The sequence below is a fragment of the Carettochelys insculpta genome, chromosome 18 (genome assembly GCF_033958435.1).
Source record: "Carettochelys insculpta isolate YL-2023 chromosome 18, ASM3395843v1, whole genome shotgun sequence".
NCBI classification, from domain to species: Eukaryota; Metazoa; Chordata; order Testudines; family Carettochelyidae; genus Carettochelys; species Carettochelys insculpta.
The window spans coordinates 5869461-5891847 of NC_134154.1; the positions used below are offsets into that span (position 1 = coordinate 5869461).

The 22387-nt window shown below is 42.3% G+C and overlaps 1 protein-coding gene across 2 annotated transcripts in view; it reads right to left on the bottom strand.

Annotated features, from left to right (window-relative positions):
- Positions 1-22387, bottom strand: part of SUDS3 (SDS3 homolog, SIN3A corepressor complex component) — a 53337-nt gene that overhangs the window by 18250 nt on the left and 12700 nt on the right. Inside the window, exons 7-12 of one of the 2 annotated variants that reach the window (XM_075012891.1) lie at positions 19571-19666; positions 17232-17293; positions 15491-15512; positions 12576-12681; positions 8692-8776; positions 4475-5226 (exon numbers count right to left, since the gene is read on the bottom strand). In XM_075012891.1, coding sequence (XP_074868992.1) covers positions 5128-5226; positions 8692-8776; positions 12576-12681; positions 15491-15512; positions 17232-17293; positions 19571-19666 — 470 coding nt within the window. In that variant the 3' untranslated portion in view covers positions 4475-5127. Of the gene's footprint in view, positions 1-4474; positions 5227-8691; positions 8777-12575; positions 12682-15490; positions 15513-17231; positions 17294-19570; positions 19667-22387 lie in introns of those variants that run through there. The other variant, XM_075012890.1, reaches the window with a different exon arrangement.

Consider the following 22387-nt stretch of genomic DNA (forward strand, 5'->3'; position numbering starts at 1 on the left):
GGGCTTGGTGCACGTGGCCAGATGCGATGGCCCTTTGCAGGATACCACCACCCGACACTGGCATGAGCAACCCCTGGTGCACCCTCTGATCCCCCAACAGCACTCTTGCAGCTCCCACAGCAGCCACTGGCCAGGGACACAGGAGAGCCCTGGCCCGAACTGGTGTGAATATCCTGGACATCATCAAGGTCTAGGAGGAGGTGAGAAACGAGACCCACCTCCAGGATTTCCACACCAGAAGAAGGAACATAGACTTCTGTGGCCATCTGGCCACCAGCCTGACCAACAAGGGGCATACAAGGATCTTTGGTCACAGCCACATGAAGATCAGGGAGCTGCGGCAGGCCTACCACCAAGCCAGGGAGTTTAGTGGACGTTCTGGGATGGCACCCCACATCTGCCGCTACTGACAGTGGCTCAATGTCATCCTGAGATGGGGGCTGGTCACCTCCCCTGCCATTGTCATCGAGTCTGGCCAGGACATGCCCTGCATCAGTCTGCAAGAGGGTGGGGTGGTGAACAATGACGTTCATGACACAGATGATGATGAGGCCAGCCAGGCAACCATGCCCACCAGTCAGGATCTGCTCCTGGCCCTGGAGACATTCCCCCACCCTAGCTCCACCCCCAGTGTCTCCCAGGCTTCCTCAGACCAACGACCCTGGGTGGGCACCGCAAGTGAGTTCTATAACTTTCTCTATCCACGAGGGAGGACAGGCAATGGGCCAGGAGGCTGCACACACTCTTCACAGCCCACGCGGTTGTCACGTAACAACTTGTCTACCTGTCCACACATGGAGCGCCAGTCTGGAGCACTCAGCTTCCTGAAGCTGTCATGCAGGGACCCCTCAGACCTTGCCATTGGGTTCCTGGAGACGCCTCCCCCATTGCAGCCTCCATGGTAGGACACTGGCTCACAATAAGCTGCCACAGAGTACTCTTGGGTCAAGGAACCATACAGCAGGGATGGTAATGGCCCAGGATCATGCCTGCACTCAGGCGGTGTTTGCTCCCGATCAAGCACAGTGATATGGAGGCAACTGATCTTGTGCATGGGAACCTGCTGGTAGGGGGGCGGAAAGGGGAGGAGGGAAGAAGAACAGGAGGACCTATTAGCCTTCTCTCTAGCAAGCAGCATCTTCTGCTTACACACACATCTCCTAATTCCTCTCCCCAGCAGGCAGGGATAGAAGTCCTCTCCCTGAGGGACGTCACAAGAGCTGGGTTTGGAACTCATGGGACACAGAAGGACGTGAAGCCACCCCGTCCCATCCCCACTCCTGCCCGCAGGCTCCTGGCCTGGCCGGCACCTTCCCATACCTGCCTGTCCCTGAGCTGAGGGTGCTGCGATGATTTATGGAATAAGATGAGAACTGAGGTCTTCACACAGTCACGCTCATTTCAAAAGGGAAATAATGTCTAACGGACTGCAGGTTAGTCTTTCTGAAGAGCATTTATTTTTGGAATGAGAACCACCTTTTTTTACATTCACCTTTCAAAACCGTAAGATCAAATTAATGATTGCATACTGGTATACATAAGCTAAATATTTCTCAAGCCTGTAGCAAACACATTTGTTCTATTAATTTATGGTTTGAACCTTCTAAGTGATGTTATACTGGAAAGCATCATGCAGAGATGCCAGGTCCTGTTTAAAAGTTATGGTTCCGAATTAATACACCCCATTTGGAAAGGGATGGGGAGGGTGGGGAAATGTATAAAAATGACAAGAAAACCGCTTTTAAAAAAAAAAAAAAAAAAAAAAAAAAAAAAAAAAAAAAAGGAAACTGGACTGTATTTTTTCTCTAGAGCAATTTTCCCATTTCTCCACTTTTTCTCCCAACCACAGAACTTTCTGAACCAAAGTCCTCCTCTAGTATTAAAAGATTAGTACCTCCCTCAGCTTCCAAGTTCACAGTATTTCATGAGTACAAGACTAGAGGCAGTAAATACATGTCAACCACCATAGTACAAGTTGGTGGAAAAATAAAAGATTCCTCTCTCTCTCTCTCTCTCTCTCTTTTTGAGTGGGTGGGTAATCTAATTTATTCAATGGCTGATATAGGCATGAAAAGCTCTCCCATTTCATTGATGAAGTAGAAAAAAGGAACAATTGCCAAAATGTACTGAAAAAGGAAAATTTTCATTAGGTATTTGTAAGAAGTTCACTAGAAAAGGTGACAGATAGCTCAGTGGTTTGAGCATTCGCCTGGTAAACTCAAGGCTGCAAGCTCAATCATTGAGGAGACCATTTAGGGGCCTGGGGCACATAGATTTAAAAAAAAATGTTGAAGGATGATGCTTGGTCCTGCCAAGAGGGCCTGGGGACTGGACTCTATGACCTCCCAAGGTCCTTTCCATTTCTATGAGATGTGTACCTCCATATTTTATTTTTTTTATTTAAAAGGCTGCTGCAAACTGGGACTACCCCAGGTAGTCAAAATCAGAATGGACCGAAATTAAAAATCAACTAGAAAAGGGGTAATACAAGAGGGCGGGTGGGGACGGAAAAACAACAGGCTAAAGAGGATATTAGAACTTAGGGGACAAATACTTGGAAGCAGAGAGTGACAGCATTCCAATCCTTCTGTAAGCATTCAAACAGGTGTTCATGTCTCAGCAGAGACACACATGGCAATCTTCACGTGAAGCAGTGGGAAGAATTAGGAGCACCACTGATGAGTTATGGAGAATATCCCATCAAACCCTTCTCATTGCCTGCTAAGAAGAGCAGCCTCGCTCTCCCTCAAGAAGCACATACGAAGTTCACGTCCTTCACCTTCACTTACTTTCCATTAATACTTAAGATTATCTTCTCCCGTTACTCCTGCAGATCTTCTACAATTGTTCAAATATTGCCAACAAGCAAGGAACACTCAACACATGGGACAAAGACAATAGATTAGGTTGGCCCAGATTTGCACCTCTAGAAAGCACACTCGCCTTCTGCTTAGGTCATAAGTCAGACATAGGTTTTTCCATCCCACAAGGCAAAGTGAATGAAGTTGGCGAAAAGAGCTTACAGCTGCTACTGGTCAAGCAAACTCAAAGCAGCCACAGAAGGTGAAGATGCTAATCAAGACTGATGTGCACTGGCAAAGCTGTGTACAAGCATTTATACAACTTATGACCATGCTGCACCTGGCTCCAGATAGGACCTGATACTTATGTAAGCTTGGAATCCAAAAAGAACAGGTCACCACAAGTTTCTAATGACGATCTAGGTGCGCATGGAAGAAGCCCTCCTGCCTTTTGTTGACTGCAGGTCCCCAATTGCCTCACCCTCCCACCCCCAAAACACACACAAAGATTTATTTGTTAGTGAATCCTACTTATGGAACACTTTTATTTATAAGAACCACAATGTTCATGTTTTAAGGCCCAGTGACCAATCCTGTGTGGTACATCCCCCTCTAAAAGCTGTCCCAGAAGCAGAACATTGCATTAAGCATGCTGTTAACTGAATGCAGTCTGCTGCTTTCTAACTGACTGCATTTGCAGTTAGGATAACATGTCTTCGAAAGGCAGGCAAGAGACTTCCTCCAACTCGCATATTGGGAAAGGCACATGGGGGGCAGAAATTCTGAACATAAACACGTAGGAAGACTCATGCAGCCAGTATATCAGAATCTCCTCTAACATTCTACCATGACCCAAGAGTGTAGGCACAGATTCATTACTGGGACTTGACTGCCACCCTATTGCAGTTAAGCAAAAGGAATGGAGAAAAGTAATCTGAAATATTTCATTTACCAAGACATGAAAAAAAATACAAACCTGATTCTGAACAAGAAAGCACCATAAAGCAAGAATAAAAGACACGCCTCCTCTCGCCAAAGTGGGGGACATTAAAAAAGGAACATATTATATAACTCATTGGCCATTGCTTTCAGGTGGAAACTCAGTTGCACTCCCATAGAAGGCTCTTTCCTATATGTTGTGTTGATGCGTGAGCATGAACTACATCTTTCACAGTGGGCACGGGCCATCCGTGCCAGCTTGCAGATGAAGTATTTTTAGAAAATACTTACCAGGAACCCAAGTAGTTTAAGCACACTTGCATGGATGTCCATTGTCACAGTCATTTAAATAAAGTAGAATTACAACATTTTTGAAGAGGCTACTGAAGAGCCCCATCTTGGTTTCCAATGACTAAACCTTGAAAGGGAAATGTTTATATTACATTTGGGGAATTTAGGCTTCACATATACACTTAAGGCCCAGCTATGCATCTTTTAAGTTCGCTTTCAAAAGGGCCTGATGCAAGAACCTAATAGAACATTACCCATCAACTGTTCCAATGTGACCCATTAGGTGAATCAATTTCAAAGAACTTACATCTACAGTCCTGTAAGGTAAAAATCAGTGGTGATATGTGCTGTTCATATAATCTCACTTCCTTGTACAGAGTCCAGTTAATCCTTTGGTTTATGCTCTACGTAAGGAAATGTAGCATAGCAGCATACACACACAGTTTGTTCATTGGAAGGGTTTTTAATGTGAAGAGAAAGGAAGCTTTGGATTTATCAAGTTTGACTCTGTTTTGCCATGTTAAAATCAACTGGAATATCAACACATCACAGGTTTCCAGAACACTTTCCACACTTTTCTAAACAAAGAAAAAAAAAATCCTCATTGCACGGGCAAATCTTTCCGGCAGCTCATCCAACAGAGCTGATGTCATGTTACAGAGACAGCTAGTTGGACTAGTCTTCTCTTTGCTCAGCCCCAAGCTTTGCAGAAAACCCAGAGCTAGCTTACGACAAGGAAAATAGCTGTTTTTCCCCCCTCTTGATTCAAAACTTCTGTTTTCATTGTATACACACGCTTCACAGTACAAAGATATAAAGATGAGAAAATATTGTGCTGCGTCCTCTTAAATATACAGTCTCCTGAAATATGTAAAAAAAGCTCAGAGAAGCTTTACGGTGAAGTCCAGAAATAGTCCAGGGCTCCAGAACAGTGCATGCGTCACTAGACTTGAGGGCTCTTGGGATGATGTGCCCAGCCACAAACTGCCTCTCAGGAGGCCATAACAGCATTTCTGTTGCTATGGCTGGGTGGCAAGAAGGCTATTCCCTGTAAGATGGGTCTTTTTAAGAAAAGATCAAGAAAGAAAGGACACAGTCATGCAGCTGATCGCCGGCGGATCACAAAAACCCCTCGCTGTAGTTGTCCTAGATAGATCCTCATTTTTGTACTGTCACTTGTCTTCCTCACCCAGATCTGCATGAGAAAGAGAGGACAGAGACCGACCATGATTAGAAATACTGAGGAATTCTTTCAGGTATTCTTAGCGTCCACCATAAAAGTTGCTTTCTCTGGAACAACAACATAGCTTTTAAAAACCACCTTGGGCCAATCAACAGCTTTATCCTGCTCTCTGCTTCCAACTCTCTATTATCGGGAAAAGTAACTTCTCTTCCTCAGCATCTGGCAGGTGAAGTTCTCTGCTACGACAGCTCACAATGGAAAGCTTTCATTTAGCTTCAGCTAATCAAGAATAAGTCTCCCTAGATCCACAGATCATAAAATGACTTGTACTGGGATTTGCTCAGACAAGTAACTATTAGTCAAATGAAAAAGCTTGCCCTGATTTTGTTCAGTGAAGCATTTCTTACACGATTAAATTATAAGTTGTAGTTGAAGATAAGTGCTTGCTTTTTAAACACCTACACTGAAAATTTTTTATGCCTGCAGATCTATAATCTGTTTAAATGGACAACAAATTACAGCTACAGAAGTAGCCATTTGGAAAATAAAGTTTTGAAATCGAAGTCATTTGCAAGAATCCTGGAACTCAGATCAGGTACCCGAGCAAGTGCCCGCCTAGTTTTATCATTTTATCTTCGTTTAAAAATGTGTTTAAAATAAGAACAAAAGCTTGTTCTGAAAAGCTTATTATTGCTACAATTATGAATAGGAGTACAGTATTTTGCATTACAAGCTATTGTGAATTTAGCATGACCAACTCACATTGTAATGCTGGCTTTCAGGTAGCGGTATATTCTTAGCCGTTAACAGCCACAAGGTGGTTGTTTTATACTACATTACATTCTCTATTTCTTGCTGTTATTTATTCCTTTCACTGGGGAAGTGCCTCCAACATTGCCCCTAATTCCAACATTGAAGGCTTTTAACTGGTGTTATACCTGGTGGATTTACTTGCAAAAATTCAGTTTTCCATAGAAATGTTATCACGCTTCCCAAGTGTCAATCTGACATTGGAATTGACATCTATAAGTTCATCTTCTCTACGTCTTGAACAATTCCATCTGATCCTGATTAGGCGTATATATGGAGCCTAGCACACATATCTTCCTCATTATGGCTCCTCTCAGAAGTACTGTCCTTGCCTTTCCATTGCTTGTAATTTGAAATGCCATATGGGAGGACAAAAAAAAAAAAAAAAAAAAAAAAATTAACCTGTTGCCCCTCTTTAATCTAATCCAATGCTGAAGCTGGCTGCCTCTGAAAGAATCTTCTTGTTCCACTTTAAGAAAATGCAATACCGCATTATCCTTTTGCAAGGGATTTTCTTTAATTTCAGCTGAAGTCTGTCATCATTTACAGCATTAAGACCCTCACTGTTAATTGTTACAACCTTAAATTAAATTAGCCATTTCTCTACAGGTTATAATACATCTGTTGGCATTTTGATACAAGTTTATTTAAATGATCAAACCACAGTGTTTAATGATTGCTCCATAACTATGACTCACTTTTATAAAAGAGCATTTCCCATGTATTAGATTTACTTTATTGATGGAAAATATTTTCACTTTATTTTCCATGATAGAGGTACTTTATTGATTCAAGAAGGCTACTGAATTTAAGAAATCCCTAACTCCATTATTCATCTTCTTGAAGGGTTAGTTTTCATATTGCTTTTCAATTGCTTTTTCCTTCACATAAGTTTGTTTTAGACTTTGATTAATATCAATCCTAGATGCAACATGCCTCTTAACCCCCAGAGATAAACTCATCTTAACTCCTTAGCAATTCAAGTAACATTAGCCAAATGATTTGCCTTTTTCTAGTACCTATATGACTTGTTAACACTGACTTAATCCCCAACATGCACTGCCCAACTCCTCCTCAGATTGTGGAACATATTCAATATTATGAAAAATCTCAACTCACACCTGCAAAAAGACAACCATTCTTCTGAGTCAGAGGTGAGAGAATTTACTATGCTCCATGGGACTTGAAGCCAAACTTATTCATATGATGTGTGTCTATACCAAGCAAAGAACAGGGCATATAAACAGGTAAGTACGTATAGGTACCGACAGCAGCCAGTAATGTTAAAACCAATTTCGTTGACAGAACCAGAAAGACACTTAAGAAATTGCTCAGCTTTGGCCCTTAATTGTGTCTTAAGCCAGCAGACATTTCAAATTGGCAACCACTCTCCAGCTGGCCGTCCCCATTCTGCTATACAAACAGCTGCTGCAAAAGGTACCTATGTTTGATTTACCATTAGGGTTTGTTCTGTTGTTGCAAAAAACCTGAGCAACTTTTGAGAAGTTACTAGCCTACTTTCTTATTGGTAAAGAAAACAGGTTAGTCTTAATCATCATCCATATTTTACTGATAGCATAAGGTGTCTGTAAAAGGCAAGCTCCAAGAGGCCTATGTCAGCCCAAAGTTTAAGACCCAAAACGCTTCCTAGAAAGTGAGATTCCAGAAGACTGTGCCTGCTGTTCTCTTTTTAAAACAGTGTTAGGATCTTGGTTGAATTTCATGGGCAATCTAGAGGTCCTGTAACATATATAGTGAGGTTAAATAAGAAGATTAAAATATGCGATCTACATCTAAACTTAGTGATGAGCCTTTAATTCCCCCTCTTCTGTGTCCCCAGTGTTTTACGTTAAATGTGAGTCAATATTTGTGCCTGCAAAGATTAAAAACTAGAAGTAATAGAAATTATTTTCAATCCATGGCCAAGGAAATAAAATGCAAATCTCTCTCCTGATGCCCTGACAGGGAAGCTTGGGCAGAACAACTCCACCATACCGACATGTGCAAGACATTTAAACCTTTCTTTGCCTTTCCTCAGTAGAAGCAACCAACTACATGCAATGGTTCTGCGACATGGATTTCTGGCCACCAAGACTGATCAAAGACCATTAATATTCATTCCATCTAGGTGTTTAAGACAGACTTGTATCTGAAGCAAAGGTGAAACCTGAAACCTTCGGTCAAACTTGTCATCCTGCAGTTATTTCTTGAGGACATGGTCACTGCAAGTAGCCAGGAGGAAACCAAGGGAGGACTAGAATATATCATAATCCAATTTTATCAAGCTGACTGTGCACCAAAAAAATCAATGATTAACACAGAAGAGAGAGATCTAAAAATCAATTATCTAAATAGGAATGTGTCAAAAGAGAGACCAACCCAAACTAACTATTACAGTAACAAATATTAAAACCTACTAACACTACTATGCAAGCATCGCTGGTTGTACAATTAAGATTATGAATCAAACAGTAATTCAGCAGCACCTCAGATTTAGCTTCTGAAATACCCCACAGACACCTTCTTTCCCCAGAGGAAGAGGCTGCTACTCTCCCAAGCAACTGGTGGTATCATGAGTTTTTATGCCCAAACGACGGGCATCAGTTTACTTCTCTCCACTGACCCTTGTCATTGTCTTATTCTGACCAAAACAAAGACACCTGTTACCTCATTGGCTCCCACAGAGCTGATGACACAGCTGATCTTAGTGTTCTCTTTTGACTCCAAGTAAATAGCCTGGCTCTTGTGATACCTGCAAAAAGCAATGCATGAATTGGTTAGCTGCCCAGCAGGTCCCACCTACTGCTTATGAAGATTTAGAAAGGTACAAGAAGCTTGATTTATGAACCACACAGATTCTACAGGCATGAAGAAAGTCTGTCCTGGCTCTCAGTGTTCTGTGCTGTTACTTAGCTCTAATTTACCCCTGTCTCCTGGGAGCCCAGTAAACAGTGGAAGTATTGGTATTAAATATCTCGCTGGAGATATTTAAGAACAGATTAGATAGATGTCTATCAGGGATGGTGTAGATAGTGGTCGGTCCTGCCGTCGGGGCAGGGGACTGGACTCGATGGCCTCTCGAGGCCCCTTCCGGTCCTAGTGTTCTATGATTGGTAATGCTGCTAGACAATACTAACTTCCTGTGGTCTGGCAAATTCCCTCATTTGGCAACAGTCAAGTCCCAAGGGTGTCAAATGAGAGAGGTTCAACCTGTATTTCCATCTCAGTCCCTCCTATGACATGCCTGTCATTTAGATCAGGTGTCTAAGCTGCAAAAATCATTGCAGGTATTTCCCCAGCAACTGTTCAGCATGTTCCTGCTCTCTGACTGGCTGATAGCCATGAGTGTAACAATTTGCATAAACAGATATTTCCACAATAGCCATTCCATAAAATACGAAAACCTCCAGCAATTAGTTCTATAATCTGTTCTGATTGACTCCCTTACTTAGCATTTTCAGCTTGTTTTCCAGCAAAGATTAGACTCTCAGCTTTACTCCATTCACGCAAGGGGGGAAAAAAAACTGCCAAAGCATGTTTAATAGAATACACTGGGTTAACAAAACAGACAGAAAAATTAAAAATAATTTTAAGTGCTAGCATCTTGGCAGGTGAGAATTTCGGCTGGTTCCCTGGTGATTTAATAGTAGTTATGGGATTGGACCCATGAACTGCATTTATTCAGCAGAATCACCTTGTAAACAAAAAGTATTCTTTCAGGTATTGCAACTCAGACCCACTGCCTGCTTGAAAACACAGTGAGGGTTATTCATACCCTAGCACTATCAGGGTGGTAGTAAGCAAAAGTTGCAATCACCTGATAAGCTCTTTGTTGTCTACATGAAGTAAACTGGTGTCTTAGTTATGTATTAAATGTATACACTCCCACATCAACAACTCCTTTCCGCCAGCCCCCAAATACGCACAACCCACACTAGTGTAACTGGTATCCTTATTGACAAGGTAACAGTAGGACTGGAGAATAACCTACCACCTTCTCACCAGTCAGAGCTGTCATTCACTAGCACAGACCCGTAAGGACAGATACTAGAGAAAGCCTTAAGCCAGGCAGGCAGCAGAACTAATGGAGAGTAGCAAGGTGGCAAGGGGAACCAGGTACTTTTCACTGCTTGTTTGCTGATGAAGACGACTATTTATCACTCACAGTGGCTAGCCAGACATTAAGAACCAAAAGGACAAAGAACAGAAGAGGAAAGGTGGAGGACAGAAGTTACCTAAGAATATAAATGGTCTCCTGGGAAAGAAGGAAAATAGCTCTATTGGGTGAACTCTTAGTTTCTATTGGGTTAAAAAAAAAAAAAAAAAGGGCCATAAATGGCTAGTGTACATTCCAACTGGCTGAAACTTTTAGTCTTGTAAGTTTTTCAATAAGTTGATGGGACTACTGAATGAAGGATGAATGCAACATCAAAGCCTCAGAGACACACACTGGACTTCAGACAGGTGGCCAGCAACGGAGGCCTCTCTCATGTCCTGCTATGAAATTCTCACTTATTACATTGTGCATGACTAAAGTTAAAATTACAGAAGAACAACAAAGTGGTCCGTTTTAGGCATGGGCAGAACGGCTAAGGAAAAAAAGAATAGACTAATTCCAATCTACCTGGGGTTCCCATTAACAACTCTCCATTTTGTGAAAGAAGTTTGCCAAATGCAGCTACAAAACCTCAGGGAGCCCGTTTCTAGCCTTAAACATTACTTATTTTGAGAGAATTGTCCTTTGCGTCTCCTGTCAGGAGGAAGAAAAAGTAGTCACTCGTGAGCTGTCAGAGTTCATTATTTTGGTGCATGCTAGCAGCATCAGGCTTAATATGCGTTTCAAAAAAAATTACCTTCCCACTGCCAGGAGCTACTTTGTTATTTTAAAATATCAGCTACTTTGCAGAGGCATTATTACGATCAATCAAAATGCGAGTAGAATTATTCTAGCAAATATGTAAAATAACAAAGCAGTACAAGACCCAGGAAAAAAGTCAATGACTATAATCCTTGACAATGAAGTCCCATGACAATGCAATCTGGGGAGATAAAAATATTTATACTACAATGTCCTAACCACATATGATTTAGGGAGGCCTTTCATGCTTTTGTGACGTTCATCTGGGGCCCTGCTGTGTACTTTTTTAGTTGAATATGTTGGGAATTTTGCTTGACAAAATGATGCAAGAGCAGCCTCTGTTTCCAAGCAGGAGGACAAACCTCTTACAAATGTGTCTGTGAGCTTGAAATTCTAGGGAGTGGAGTTTAAATTGCTACTGTTTACCCTGGTGTCAGAAACAGCAGGGAAGAACAGCTGTTTTAAATAAAATATATAATTTTTTTAAAGCCAAAAGAACGTAATGCACTAGTGAAAAGATTCAGGTCTGTTCAATACCAGTTTAAGCCACACTTGCGTTCAAGCTCCTTTCTATTGCATAACCACCATTACATATACAAAATTTTTTGCGAAATTTCACTGCCACGGGGTTGGCAACAGAAAAAATTGCTTTTACAAACCTCAGCAAAATTGCAGCTGTGCTAGGTTACAAACTTTTAGTTGGAGCCTTCTGCTTAATAGGTAAAAAGAACAGGCTTTAAATCTGATGAGAAAATGAACTACCTTCTGGGCACTCATCTTGAGAAGAGCTCTTTTCACATGCCACCCATTCAGTGAGAAGGTTACACCAATTTCCCTTGGCTTTCGGAGCTATCATTACACCAAACTAGACTATACCACATGGTTCAATAGTCAAAGTAACATATATAATGTAAGAATCATGTAAATTGCTTCTATTTAAAAAGGACTAGATTGCATCCTTGATTGCTCACTCGTGCATATTTCATAGGATTAAGCTTAAAAGAGAAGACCCAGTGAAATAAGTTCTCTGTACAAAATGAGTATCTTCCCTGATGTATTGTGAGACTTCAGTAGTTATATACCCATAAAAATTACAGAGATAAATCTGATCATCATTTCTGAAGTTGGCTCTTGTGTGTGGGTTTGATCTTTAAAGGTTATTTGGTTGTAGTTATTAGAGACATTTTTCAATTCTACTCTGCCAGCGCATAATATTTGACTATATTCTGCCACCTTGTGGCTTAAACAGTCTAATGTACAATAAAGCTGAATTAAGAACTTGTAAAGAGCTGCTACCTTGGCACCAGTACATTTGGTTGACAGCTTAATGGATTTGTAATTGTATGCACATCATACTGCATTTAATGGTGGCTACTTTCTCTAATGTTAGTTAATAAAAACACTTCACAAAAATTATAGTACAAAATAGGAGCTTTTATATCCATCAGTACCCTTTCAGCAATATTAGAGAGGGAAGCAAATTATTATTCAGAGTTCTGTTAACAGTCCTGCAGCACAGAGCCCTCCCCACTTCTGAGCCACTCTGATCACTGCTAGGAGTGATTGGCTAGCCCCTGCTCAGAAGCACCTTTTGCCTCTAAAATGCTGTATTGAAAGCAAGCTCTTTTGGCATTCTTTTGTCAATACAGTGTTTGAATTAATAGTGGCAGCCATGTTTTTCACTTAAACCTACCATCTTTTATCATAGTAGAGTTTGCCATCTTCAATCCGGGCCTCAAATCGCTGTGCTGGAGACTCTGCAGGTGTAGCTGGCAGGTGTTCTGGAGATGAAGGAGATGCTGGAACAAAAATAAGATGTACACATGCTAATCTGTATACACAATAATACATACACATGCAACAAGACAACTAACTATAGGAATTAGTTTCCGCTGCAGAGGGGCTAATGCAATTTCATTGACTAGAGAGGTGGGGAACAAAGGAACACTAATTCTGCTGTGACAAATTACTTCTGCTTGGGCAAGTCTTTTCACTCCTAGGGTTGTCTCTTTTCATACAAGACTGCTCTTGCCAGGCTTTCCTCAAAGACATTGAAAAGTAATAATGTTAAAATAGCGGACAGACCGAATGGTCTTGGAATTAGCTTCTGACCCTTGTTATACAACTAAAGCACTTTAAAAAATGAAATAAAGCCAGTTATAATACACAAGACAATGGCTAAAAATATTTATGCTACAGTGCCATATGTCCTAACCACCTATGATTTAGAGAGCTCTTTCACACTTCGGTGAAGTTCATCTGGGGCCTCGCTGCACAACTTTTTTAGTTGAATCTGTTGGGAATTTTGCTTGACAGAATGATGCAAGAGCAGCCTCTGTTTCCACGCAGGATGACAAAACCTTTTATTAATGTGTCTGAGAGCTTGAAATTCTAGGGATGGCGAACTCCAGAGACTAAAAAAAGTTTCAATTTAAAGACTACTACAAATCACCAACAAGTAGAGTGACCATATTTCTTTACGTAATATACGTGACACCTGGTAAAACTGCTTAGAATTAAGCAAGTTCAATGGCAATCCATGAGAACTATGCTACACAAATATTCAATATATCAGTAAGTTGACTGAGCACCCATTTAAACTATACACTGCATTATTATAACAAAACCATGAAAAAATTAAAACTATATACCTACACTTAAGTGGTGATTGTTTTAAAGAAGTGCCTGATTGTCCTCATCTTGCTGTCCTCCAGAGTGTGGGGTGGTAGTGAGAGAGAGGTGCAGAAACCAGAGCAAGGGGCTGGGGGCATGTGAGTGAGTTGCTGGAAACTGGGGCTGGGTGCGTGCACAAGAGGGTAGGAGTCTGAACAGGAAGCTGGGAGTGGAGAGAAGCCCTGGGGCTGGGTTCTGGAGCAGTGTAAGCCATTTAATATTTTTTGCAGCAGTATGAAAAGAGAATGAAACCTACTAAGCCAATTTTACACCCCCTCTCATTCCCCGCATTTAAATTTCACTGGGGTCAGTGAATTTACAACACAAAATTATGGGGCCTGATTATTTCCTAGCTGCTGCCTGTGGGCCAGCGCTTCCTGACACCCCTGCAGTCCTGACCTACACAGCACACCCCATTCCCAAAGGCAAGGCCAGACTAAGATAAGGGCGCCAGTCTACTGGTTCAAATGCTCCTTGCCAAACAAATGATACACACACGACGGAAATCCAACTCTAAATGAGACATTAAAAAAAATAAACAGGAGCTATGGTAAAGTTCTTCTGGTTATTTGCTGTGCATCAATTAGTAAAGTATTTTTTTAAATACAGAATATTAAAAAACTGATCTGTTTTCAGATCGCTACAAAACTTCTAAAGAATTATGTTGTAAAAAGAATTCTTTCCCTGCTAAGCCATTAACATCTATGCAAAGTGGGGCAGCTAAACTCCGTACCCTGCCCCTATTTCGCCCATCACCTCACCTTTTCCCACTTCCTCTCGAAGGGTGGGGGCTGTGGCTCTGGCCTTGGCAGGAAGGCACAGGCAGAAAGAATGGGGCCAGAGGCAGGGAGTAGCCTCCCCAAAGGGGGAGTTCCACCTGCCACACCTGTCTGAGCAATTTAAAAGGCTCTGGGGCTCCCAGGCCATTTAAATTGTCAGGGGTCCCGGGCACTTGCCCACCTTGCCCTCATTTGTCAGTGGACCAGGCTGAGGCCCCACCCACACTCCAAATCCCTGGGCCCCAGCCTGAAGCCCCCTCCTGCTGCACCCCAAACCCTTCATCCCAGGCTCTACCTTGAGTATGCACTCCTAGCTGGAGCAACCCCACCCCATCTCGCATCCCAGCCTTCTGGCCCAGCATGGAGCATGATTTTTGTGCCCACCTCAGAGCCTGGGGCCCCCCCGCAAATTCTAATAGCCCTGGTCTCCAGAACAGTTAATCCAGCCCTACCCACCCACCTCCCCAATTCACCTTCCTTCTCCCCTTCTTCCCATCTCTGCTCCCTCCCGATGCCTCTCCCCTACCATTCACGGGACTCCTCCAAACCCATGATTCCCCCCATCTAACCCCTGGCTTGGGCCCGCCTGCCCTTTACTCCAGAGACCTGCCTGTGGGCTACCAAGCTAAGTGCAACCCCTCCTCTCATTTCAAGTGGCTGCCCCCCATTCTGTCATACATCCCTGGCCTCCATACCCCAGCCCTACTGCCTGCCAACAGTGTTTCGGGGGAGGGAGGGTATGAGAGACACAGCCTACTCTGTCCTTCTCAGGCAGTGTGAGCAGAGTACACAGCAGCTGGGCAGCCTGGCTCTGGCCCTCCTCTACCTCCCACTCCCTATCGCCCCAGGGGCTGCTGGCAGCAGCGTGTTTAAACAATCTGCTTAAAGAGCCTACATACCTCCTGCAGATGGCTCTTTAAAACAGACAGCCCCTACTGCTTAAGGAGCTGTCTCTTTAAAATTTGGGTCCCTACTTTGCAATATATGGGACAATCATTCTGTTTTGTTTTTTTTCAAAAAGTAGACATTTTCCAGGGAGCTAAAAGAGGGAGTTTCCTGGCTAAAATCGGGACAGGTGGTTACCCTACCAACAAAGTTGATATCTACTTGAGAGAACATGATTGGGGTACTGGTGCTGATGTCATCATGAACTTACCTGGTCTCTTGGGTGATTTAAGCTATCAGAAAACAGAAGAAAAAAAATGAACAAAACAATTTTAGACATTTGAAATGCAACTTACAGTACAATGACAGTGTTTGTCTCAAAGAAATTGTGATGATGAAAAGTGAGAGACAATTTACATTTCAATGCTTTTTGAATATAAAGTTATAGTCCAAAGCACTAAATCATGAATAGTAAACAAGCCTTGGCAGGGAACATCAGTATTATAAGACAAAATTGAAACTGAAGGTCTCCTCTAACTTCAGGTAATTCACCAAAATAAAACAGAACCAAACCAAACTCCATATCTCTTGAGTGTTCTGATCAGGTTTGGAGTAAACTGTTTTAAAACAGGCCTCACTAAATGAGAGAGCTGAAAGCTGACCCCATCATTTTACGCAGCTTAAACAAGCCCGTTTGGGGACCCTGATTGTGGAGACTGGTGGATCTGGCAAAACAGAAGACAGGTCTAGAAGAGACCAACTTTTTATATACGGCAGTACACCTTCCCACCTGACCAAAACAGCATCTCATGACATGGAATGGAGCTGAGATGCATTATTAAAAAAAAGAGGGAAACATGAACTCTCTTTTGACTTGAGATCTGACAGGAGTGTGCGTTGGTGTCCATAAATCCAGATGAAGCGAAAAGGAAAATGCTTCACTTTTCTCCTACTTTATCAGAAATACTAGTTACACAAAACACCATTTCATTAATATTAATTTTAACCTGTTGAAATGGGAGGTCTAGGGGAAGGCGACAGAAAGGAAGCACCATCTTGATACACCTGCTTAGGTTAAGCAATGGAGTACAGATTAGGAAACCAACTTTGGCTAAGAGACCTATGTATATGACCATTTCCTGGAATTATGGAAAGGGACAACTGAGCAGCCAGATGTGGAGATAGCTTGACCTCCAGAAATGGTGTTCCAACTGCTCCCCCACACCCATGGGCCACTTGAAAACTGCTGAGGGTCTTAGCAGACCATTTAATGAGGTTTCCAAAAAAACCTTAATAGTAAGTCACACATGGCTTCATGTTTGCAGACAGATCCCTGCTTCACTTCAAAGGGCCATCTCCTCCCAGCAGCTGCAATCCTGGAGCTGGGAAAAAGTCTCTTTCTGTGACCACCACAGCCCTGCACATCCCAAAAGTCTCTACACCTCCTCTTCTGACCTCACTGTCCCCCGCCACCAAAGGCCACCACCTCACCTTAGACCTGGGCTACACTAGGGATCAAAGTCAACCCCAGATATGCAATTCTACCCACACTATTAGCATAACTTGAATCAACGTATCAGGATTTACTTTGTTCCCTGGTGTAGGTCAGGGTGCTTCAGGCTCGCGTCAGCATCCCTTACTCCTCACTTCAGTGTGGGGCACCAGGGTTGATGGCCAAGCCCAGAAAGACAAACTTTGCCGCTCTTCACACATACAGCAAAATCATTCCCTGGAAGATCGATCACAGTGCGGCAACCCCCGTATGAGCACAGCCATACACGTGCATCTTCTCCAGTGCTCGGGCACCTAATTAGAGCCACACAGGTGTGTCTGCACTACTACTACTGTGTCTCCCTTGTGTGAAGTTGCCCAGGCAGGCACCTTAGAGGGAAATACTTGCAGACCACTTGAATGAAATTCACAGATCACTGGTAGGCCACAGACCATGGCTTGAGAACCTCTTACCCAGAGAGGCAACATTCAGCATTGAAAAGAAATGAGCTATTACTCACCTTATTCAGTGTTCTCAGGTCTTCCATTATCTGTTCATCTGTCAGCAGGTAATTTAACTGGGGTATTGAAAATTAAGGTACATGGAACCAAAAAGCACAAAGATGGAAGGCAAGTACTCCAGTGGCTTCCCTGTCACTTGACCAAAAAAACCTCTGACTTGCCAGAACTTGACAAGAAAAATCACCTAAAAGGAAAATGTTCTGAGTTATACGAAGCAAACCTACTTACTATAAATCCATCTCCAAAGCTTCGTGTCGTCTGAAGCAAACTGATAGTTCTAGAATAATTTTAGCAACTGAATATTGGAAAGACAAGCTTTTGAGCTTACACAGGCTGTGTCTATACTAGCAAATTTTTTTTGGAAAATCTGGCCCTTTTTTGAAAGAACACGCAGAGTGTCTACACACAAAATGTGCTCTTTCAATCTGAAATCAAAAGGACGCCTTTTCTTCCGAAAGCCCTCTTCGGCTCCTGTATCAGGAAGAGAGCCTTCTTTTGAAAGATTCTTTTGAAAAGAAGTGCGTAGACAATCCACAGACCCTTCTTTTGCAAGAGCAGTCCTCATGGCACCAGATTTTTTGATCCCTGGCCTCTTCCTTCAAAAGAGATGAGGCTGTGTAGATGCCCTCTACTGAAAGAGCCGATCATTATTCTCTATCTGCTTTTTTGCATGGACATGCTTTTTCAAATAAGTTTTTGCAGAAGATATCTTCTGGAACAACTTGTTTCGAAAGACCACTGTAGTGTAGACATAGCCAGAGAGTTCTGCTTCAGATTTGGAAAAGGTCGTAAGTTTCCCAGACCTGAAGAAGAGTAAGCTCATCTCTCTCACATCAACAGTTGTTGGTTCAGTAAAAGATACTATGCACCCAGTTTGCCTGTCTGCTGTCCTGGGACTGACAAAGCTACAACATATTTTTCCATCAGATTCAACAACCAAAAATGCCTTAAAAACAACTTAGCATTTAGTGTAGGGAGGCATCAACCATTAACATTTGCACAATTTTTCTAACCGACTTCACAGGAGAAGAATACGAGTTAATAACAGAGCTGCAAGAAGATACCACTGTTCACCTCACATTTTGTGTAGAAAAGCCAAGTTCAATACTCTGCTCGTCTAAAAAAAGCAAACAATGGCAACGCACTGCAGCCCACACACTGGAGTGTAAGCAAAGACATGGAAGGTACGACCCTTCAATGCATCATGGGTGAAAAAGTAAAACTGATTAGAGGATAAAAAGGGAGTACCATCAACCTGAAATCTAGTCAGTTACTAAATACATCTAGAGCCATATGCTCTCCCAGTTTCCACCGCAAGTTTTTCTGATTTTACAAGTCACATTGTCCTGTTTTTCCTTTTCTAATGTATAGCTTTCCTCTCCGTGGATTATTTCAACAAAAAACTGGGGAAACTAAATATGAGAAATAAAAGTGACTCTACAGAATGCCTAAATACAGTCTAGGTAACCAAAACAGACAGGAAGCAGGGAAAAATTCTCTTTTAATATCGTCAAGTAAGAATCATTCATACAGATGAGGGGTGGAAGTGGTGGCAGCAGCACATAGAAATAAGTTCCATTTCCCCATCACCCAGCCTGCTCCCACCCTCCCACCTCCTTCCCTGCTCTCCACTCCCTGCTTCCCAGAGCCCCCATCTGCTATGCTTCTGGACTCACTCCCACACCCCTCACATCCAGCCCACTCCTCAATTCCCCCGCAAATGCTGCTCCCAGTCCACTGATGCACCTTATCTCCCACTCAGTTTCCCTAGCCCATTCCTGCAACCTCCCACCCAGACACCAAACACCCACCCTCACTTCTCTTCTGTACCCGCTCTTCCATCCAGACTCCAAACCTGCTCCCCTGAAGCACTGCCCCCTCACTGAACGCCCCCAGTTTTTGGTCCCACCCCAATCCCCCAGAAGAGTTAATCTGGCCTGGGAAAAGCTCTGAACCTCAATCTTCCCTGCCCATGGTGTGGGGAATGCGAGGTGTCTCACTCAGGGGCCACATTAGCAAGGGTTTTGTGGCTGGGGGGCAGGGGGGATGTCTGCTTCTCAATTTTATGTGCCCCTCCAACTGATTTTCTGTAGGTCACACTGGCAATGGTTCCCCATCCCTGTGTTGATAGATCTCAAAATACTGAGCTCTCTCACCCCAACACCGGTTAGACACGACAGATTAAGTTGCAGAATGTATAGACTGACAGATTATAAATGAGGTATAAAGACCTGATTTAGTTTCTTTTCCTGTGTGCTGCCACACTGACATACCATACACTATATGCAATAATCTAGACTCATAAAATGGCACCTGACCAATTGTGTAAAAAGGATATCGGGGGCAGGTTTTCTCCTCTTGTCCGGGATTGGAACAGGGTCATTTGGCCTCCTTCTCAATTTCCTCGTCATGATAGGCTTCACTTCCATGGAATCTGCAGAGTAATGAAGTTGGACAGGTGATAAGACCACAGAAAGATTTTGAAATTGACAGGGAGACGAGAAAGGCAGCAAGCTTTGAGGCAAGGCACAAGACGAAGCATGCATCTTTCTTCACAGAGAACTGGATTTTTCAATGCGAGTTGCCAGCCGACAAAACACCGAAACAGGCAGCAATGAGTTTAAAAAGGGACCCCAAATTCTTGATTACGTCCATAAATATAGCATTGGGATGTCATGATATGCCACCACCCTGGGATACAACCCTATTTTCATGGTTTTACAGCCAACTGTAGAAATATGCTACTTTAAGGTCTCAGCGCATACACACTATATGATTTTCATATTAAAATTTGTCCAGGTTTAACTGGAATTTTTAAAGGTTTGGTACACAAATATTTTATACAAATAATAAAGACTGATGTGGTTATTTATAAAGTCTGCAAGCCATCAGCCACAAATAGATAAGTCACTTTGCCCATAACAATTTTTACCACTGACAAACTGGGATGTAAGAAGTAGTAGTACTCGAGGCTGTTACAATACAGCTTTTTAGCCTCAACTCCGAGTCAAATTTCTTCTGAATTGGTCTTGAATTCCTAGATTTACTCCGAGAGGCTCACGGACGACATACGAGGATTGCTTTAGCTATACCACATCCATCAAGTGAGTCACAGCAGCAGTTTAATGGGAAAAATACACAAAATGAAAATGCTTTGGAAATCAAGTTATAACATGGACAAATCTCCAACTCTAATCCAATAGGTCTAATTCTTTTGTTAAGTAGTCAGTGGTTTTAAAAAATTCACCCACTTTTAAGCAGTTTTCAACAAAGGTTTTCAATAACATGGAGAGATTTAACCACTGTTTACATTAACAGCACCAGAACTGCGTGGAAAAAATCCGGTAGGCATCTCTGAAAAATCTTAGCCAAGGTCCCAAGTAGCACAGAAGCATGGTCTTGTACTAAACCAGTACGTGCAAACTTTAAATCAGTTGTATGTGGACAGATTTTACGGCAGATCCAGTTTCAATTCAAGATACTCCTACTGGAAGCCTGTGCTCAACCACATCCCAAAAGAAAAAGAAAGTAGAGCAAGAAGTATTTTAACTTACGAACCTAAAAGTTTGTGCTATTATGCAGAAACGTATCAAGGCACATGTAAGCCCCTGTGCTAAACGGCATACAGGCCACTGCTGCCTGCCTTCACATGTCAAAGAACATAAGGTTTTGAGCTGCTCAACTCAGGTGCTTATTACAATCACCAAGAGGGCACATGGACAGCAAAACAATTTAAAAACGTGAAAGTTGGCTGAAGAGAGGAGCTCAATTGTTTGAGGGAGCAGGCAAAGTTTTCTGTACATGTTTTTAAGCAATTCACTGAAATGTTTCCAGATAAAGAGCTCTTTTAATACACGGAGAATATAGGCAGATCTTTAATATGCCTGTAGCTGTATTCAGATTACAGCTTGGCTATCGACATCTGAAAGCCAGGCTACCTTGGGTTGCTAATTCCTAGAGCAGTTACACATGTTCAAAATAGGGATCAAGCCGTACAAACCCGCACTTGTAGCTCAAATCAGTGAGGGTCGCCACGCTGCACCTGTGGGTAATTAACATTGTGGTAAAAGCTGAAAATGCCAAGTGCCATTCACTGGTGAGTTGACTGCAAAAGGAAATCTCCCCAACTAAAAGCTGAATTTAGCAAATATTAACATTAGAAGCCCTACAGACACAGATTATATTAACCTAAAATCATGAGAAAGTTACCACATTGTGTGGGACTCATTCTAGCTCTTTGCTTATGATTGATTTAGCCTCCTCAAGAACTGCTTCCAATCTTTTCATTAAAGCCTTGGATATGTAGCCAGATGAAGTTGAGTTTTTAAAACCACTGATTAAGTTCAATAGCTCATGAACATGGGATCTGTACTACTTATTTGGAGACAAGGCAAGAATGTCATTTGTCCCCTAGTTCCATGACTTATCATTCCAAGTCAGAGAATTCAGCTGATAGTATTAAGAGTAAGTTTGAGATCCTTAGATGAAAGGATATACAAAAATACAACACATGCATAATAGGCTCTGATGGATCTTCAAATACTTGCACATTTAAAATTAAATACAAACTGCACACAAGGCCACTAAACAGAAGTACTGAACTAAAGAACAACTTAGAACCAGAGGTGACTACTGAAAATAAAACATCAAGGGCTGCAATATACCATGTTTAATACCCTGCTCTTCTGATAGAGGTCATGGCACCCTTAGTAACAAGTGGCAAGTACGTAGGTTCTCTGACTCTGAGCGAAATGTGACTCCTCCAATAATACAGCAACTTCTACCACTACAGTGGGACACTGGATAAATAACTGACCTTATTAATTTGCTCCCTTACCTTTATTGCCTCTTCGGATTCTTTATGGCCTACATTTTGGCTCTCTTATTGACCTAGGTGGGTATTTTGCAAATGAATTCCAAACTCCACTGAATATAAGGGGCTTAAGCAGCATCTTGAATTAATATCCAAATTTCTCAGGTTTATCACCTTGAGACATGGTATCCTCTCAAACTAGAGCAAGCTACCTGTGCTGCACCCAAAACAAAGTAGTACCCCTTGATAAAGTTAGCATATTCCCACATACCAGAATTCTCTCTCCAGCTTTATGTACAGGAGTAATTTTCCCAAACTTATATATGGCTATAGGAGATTTCT